Genomic DNA, 5,227 nt, shown 5'->3' on the forward strand with positions numbered 1-5,227 from the left:
TACAGTCGTGATTATCTCAGGTCACCTCCTCAGCCATGTCCATTCTGCCCTGTCCCCCCACTCAGCTCCCTGAAGTGAAAGGTCAACCTGTCCCCAGATCGCCTTTCTCAGTTCCCTCTGGATGACTGTGCAGGGTCTGTGGTCAGGGCTCTTCCCAGGAAATGCTTCTCCTAGGAGGCCTCTGCCCTGTCTGCTTGGTTCTGCCTGCTGCTGCTGTGGGNGAGAGACAGCCCTGGTCAGGACTCCTTCTGACATCCTGGCGTCTCGGGCCTTTCCATCTCGCACTGAGACCTGACCACATTCTCCTCCTGCCTCTCACACCCCCCCCCTTCCTGATTCCCTTCTTCCTGCAACTGTGTGTGCTTGTGTTCTCCAACTCCAGATCTTAGGAAAGTGGTACATAAAGCGCTGGGCAGGAGACATGCCCATTCCTGAGTCGAGATGGAAAGACCCGCTGCCTCCCTTCACCTTTGAGAGAAACAGTCTTGATGAGTTGGAGTTCAGGATGAACCTGACGTGAGTGGTCTCTGTGGAGGTTATTTCTGTTGCTGCTGCCAAACAGTTCTAATTGTGCCTAAGCACATACTGCCTCACCTCTAGTAGTCATTGAGGGAATGTGGCATCTTCCTTGTTGCCTGGGCAACACTCCAGGTGACCTCTTCATGAGGTCAGGGGTCTCACTTGCTGTGTTCTGTGCCCNTGCTGANTNGGGTGAGAGGATTTCTTGCACAGGATTGCTTGCTTCTGGGGAGGCCAGCATGGGCCCCAGATATAGGAGTGAGGAAGGCCTGTGTGCCCTGGGGAGAGCCACACTTGGACCCTGTGTTCTAGGAAACCCACTGGCTGTCTTCAGTACAAGCTGCCTCTGTATGAGGGAGAGGATCCTGGCATGTTCCTCACATGTAAGTAGCTGGGTTCCAATTCTTCATTCAGTAAAGGCCCAGCGGGAGACGGACTTCTCACATGGCTGTGTTGCCCACAGGGTGGNGGCATGTCATCTACATCCATTTCCTGCCTGGGAAGAAGTTTGCCATTGCCTACTTCAGGGGCAAAATGAACTATGAGTACTACCAGATGATGATGCTCATGGGTGAGTTCCACNCTTTCTGTCTTTTAGCATGGGCTCCTGGGCACAGACACTCAGCTGGCTTATGTTTTCTTGTCAGGCCTGTTTCATTTTCTGTAGCTCTGAGAGCCCCTCTGTACGTCCTGGTTTTTTGGATTGGGCTCTAAGCTTTTGGTCCACCCTTTTTCTGATCTTACATTATTTACTGTTTACCATTGAGTCTTGGGTGTACTCTGATATGTCCAGCACCTCAAAGTCCCCTGCACCCCTGACCTATTCCGTCTTTGTCATAGTCTTGTGTAGATTTGGTTTGGGTCTATTTGGCCCCAGCAATGTGCTATGAGTTATTTATTATGTGGCATGTGCTATGGTGGTAAGAGTAGAGTTATGGAATCCTGAGGGTAGATCTTGACACATTGTCCAAAACCCTGCTTGGTCGAGGATCTTCCCAGGGAAAGAACACTTTCCAAAGGTCAGCAGAGAATTGGAGAGAGCCACAGGTCCACCTTGAACCCCTAGGCTCTTGCCACAGTGTTCCTCAGTGGTACACCCTAGAGCCTTCCTGATGTGTAGCCTCAGGGCTGCCTCCCTGGCCCTTCCTGGTGTGTACCTTCAGGGCTGCTTCCCTGCCTCCCTGGCCCTTCCTGATGTGTAGCCTCAGGGCTGCCTCCCTGCCTCCCTGCCTCCCTGGCCCTTCCTGATGTGTAGCTCACAGGGCTGCCTCCCTGGCTCTGGTTAACATTCTTGGCTCATCTCCCCATGCCACTTCTTGTTTTACCACCTTTGACTTTAACCTCATGAAGGCTTTGGGCCCGCAAGTCCCAACAATGACCTGTTGAGGGTCTCTTTATGGACCAGGGAGCTACAGGAGAAAAGCACCTGCCCACCGGTCCTGCCTTCAGATTATGACAAATACTGTGCGTTAGATTTGGGGATGAAGCACATAACTGGTTAGGAGGTGGGGAGGGATCCAGGGTGCAGTCTTTTGAGACCCACTATTATAGGGGAGAGGCCTGGGCCAATGATCTGCCAGGAGACCCCGGGGGAGCTGAGGATATCACTCTGCAAAATGAGCCTTTCTTGGATGGGGGATGGGCTTTTATGCCCCAGAAGATGGGGTTCTACTAGGAGGAGCTGGGCCCTGATTTTTTGAAAGGAGTTATGGATGGCTAGACTCTGCCCTCTCAAACGATGCTTCTCAAAAAGAGATCTTTGTGGATCCCAGGGCTTCTGTCCTGGAGGGGCTGGGACAGGGTGGGGCAGGGCATCCCTGAACCCAGGAGGAGTGTCTGTGCAGAGATTTCTACATGTGTCTCCTGCTCACCAGGACTGGGAGGGTGGCAGGCCTGTCCTAGGGAGTCTCAAAGGGAGCCATCTTGGGGTTTTAAGTCCCACAGCATACTCATTCACGCCTGGTGTTCTGAGTACCCCTGAGAGCTTCCTCCTGGCTGTCCCCAGGTCTGGGCACTTGTGGATTAGCAACTGCAATCAGTGCCTGCCCTTGGGAGGAGCTTCCAGCCTGGAGCGGGGGCTCCTCTCTTCTCCATGTGTCTTGGAGGCTGTGCCCTGCTAGCACTCAGCTACAGCCCATCTGTTCTGCAGGCCGCACCCTGAGACCTAGCCCAGATGCTGGGAGGATCTTCAAGGAGTTTGTGATGAGTAAAATGCCCAGAACTGGAAGGATCATTACCCCTCCCCATGCTGGTAGGAGGGAATTTCTTCGTTCCCCCTTTCTCCTCTCTCCTCACTCAGGCTTGTGCTCTGGCTATTTCTCCCATACACGAGCAACCTCGTGAACAGCATCATATATCATAGCTCATCTAAGTTTGCTCTGCTTTTTGTCCCTCCACAGAAGCCTGTGCGTTTGTCCGAGATTCCTAGTGCACTGGGGAGTGCTGCAGAATCCATGCAGAAAGTGGGAGCTGGGACCCTGGCTGACCTGCATGTAGATTCTCAGTGTCAAAGAGCACAGAACCCAACACCTACTCCTCCCCCAATAAGTCTGCATTCATTAAATTTGGTGGATATTCCTCAGTCTCCTGTGTCTCATGGGGTCCAGAAGGCCCCAATGTTTGTGTTAATTAGGTGTGGACAGATACTCAAATATGACTGTGATCACCAAGAAGGGAAAGATATTTGTTTACCTTCACAGGTCCCCAAACTAGTGCCATGCCACAGCACATAGGGCCACAGGGCACAGCAAGGGACTAATGGAGCAGATGTAGAGAGCGATGGGGGTCGGGGGCAGCGTCTACGTGGTAGAGGTGGAAAGGGTGAGCAGGTGCAGGCAGGCAGGCTAGGCTGGGTAGTGTAGGTCTCTGCAGAGATTGGTCTCTCAAGATGCTCCTAGTGGCCTGGGCACCTGATGAAGGAAGCTAGCTTAGGTGTGAGGTGATGCAACAGGTTTGACGTGGCTTCTGTGCACAGAGAAGTTAAGCCTTGCAGCTGAGCTATTTACTCGCTGTAGAAATTCACGCTCTGGGAGTGAGGTTCTCCATGGTCAGAGAGACCCAGAGGCAAGAACTCCAAAAATTATAGAAAATATAAAACAGGAACACAAATGTGGCAGAGTTCTAGTTAAACAAAAGAAGCTGACTAACATCTCAATAGAAATTCCCACAAATATGCCCAACATTTTTACATATTGTAGCCTTTCTTCTGGGTAGAGCTCGCTTCATTCAGAGGACACTCAGCTCCTCCAGAGACTATCTGCCCAAATCCAGTGAAGCAGGGGGCCGTGACTGAAGGACTCTGGGCCATTTTTATCGGATCTGAGAATGAGGTTCGTTTGGGGGTAGGCTCTTGTGCTGTTTGAGCCATTTAAGTGGCAGCCGTGGTGGACTTGATGAGGCCCTTAGAGGATCAGGCCAGACCTTGTGTAAGCATGTCCTTCTCACTGTGTTGTGGTCTCCAGCTGTCCCTCACAAAGGGCAGGTGGCACTGTGAGTCAGGGATGTTCCTGAGCCCAGGATGGGTCTGAGTAGGGAATTTCCTTGACACAGGGATGGGAGCTCTATCTTCTAGGTTTGAACCCTGTTATTTCCCTGTAGCTGCTGGGGCAAGATGTGCACCATAGGTGGTGCTGGAGGGCTGTAGGGACCCTGTGTGGACAGTGGGTGGTGCTGGAGGGCTGTAGAGACCCTGTGTGGACAGTGGGTGGTGCTGGTGGGCTGTAGAGACTCTGTGTCGACAGTAGGTGGTGCTGGAGGGCTGTAGAGACTCTGTGTCGACAGTAGGTGGTGCTGGAGGGCTGTATGGGCCCTGCGTGGACAGTGGGAGGTGCTGGAGGGCTGTAGAGACCTTGCTTCCTGGAAACTCAAGGCTTTCCTCCTTTTGGTCACGCAGAACCTAGAGGATAAGTGGGATGCCCACCTTCCTTCCCCCCTTGTGTAGAGTTAGCTCTGATGCAGTTATTTCTACCTTCTCCCCTGTGTTAGAAACAAAATCTAGCTGTTTATTTTCAAAGATGCCTTGAGCCAGCTTAGATCCAACCACAAATGACGATAAATCTTCAGACCTCTGTTAGTGCCCACTAGTCCAGCTACCTCCCCCTACCTTCAAACTGGTAAGCTACTGCAATACACCCACAGTATGTGCTTAGAGTAGAAAACTCTAAGCTTGCCTGTGAAGTCGTGCATCCGGGCTTTGATGTAGTCATTCTTTGGCCTGATGTTGGTTGATGATTGGGATGAAGAGAAGAGAGTTACCCATCGCAGCCTGTCTCCCAGCTGCTTCTGGATGTCATCAGGCTGATAGTGGAGATGAACCATCGCATCACATCTAGGGACGGCAGCTGGTCATTCCTCATACTGTGTTCAAGTAAGCATGGTTCATAACCTTGTCTGTGAGGTTCTGCCCNGTGCTGACTGTTGTGCAAGTCCCAGCAGAGTGGCTGCTTTCTCTTCCTGTGGATTCTTTATTCTCCTGGTGTATTTTGTCCCACCTCAGGAGGAAGCAGGAGGCAAGCAGACTTCACTCAGGGAGGGGACTGAGGCCTGAGCATAGACAAGCAGCTCTTGGGTGATCCCAAGAGCTCCTTGTCTGATCCTGGATCCNGAGAAGGCTGTGAGCCTGTGGGGCTCTTGTGTCATGCTGTGGGCTTGAGATTCCTAAGTAGGGCACTTCCCACTCTGAGAACATTCTCACTGGACCAGGGTCCTG

General features: G+C 52.2%; 1 protein-coding gene across 1 annotated transcript; it reads left to right on the forward strand.

The window, feature by feature from the left end:
* The first annotated feature begins 447 nt into the window (after positions 1-447).
* LOC110315097 lies at positions 448-3,100 on the forward strand. The gene is made up of 4 exons (XM_029534705.1): positions 448-516; positions 832-902; positions 983-1,090; positions 2,669-3,100. Exons 1-4 carry the CDS (start codon positions 506-508, stop codon positions 2,860-2,862), a joined length of 384 nt encoding a protein of 127 aa, XP_029390565.1. The 5' UTR covers positions 448-505; the 3' UTR covers positions 2,863-3,100.
* Positions 3,101-5,227: the final 2,127 nt, after the last annotated feature.

Source organism: Mus pahari, unplaced genomic scaffold (assembly GCF_900095145.1).
Source record: "Mus pahari unplaced genomic scaffold, PAHARI_EIJ_v1.1 scaffold_15254_1, whole genome shotgun sequence".
In the NCBI taxonomy this organism is placed as follows: domain Eukaryota; kingdom Metazoa; phylum Chordata; class Mammalia; order Rodentia; family Muridae; genus Mus; species Mus pahari.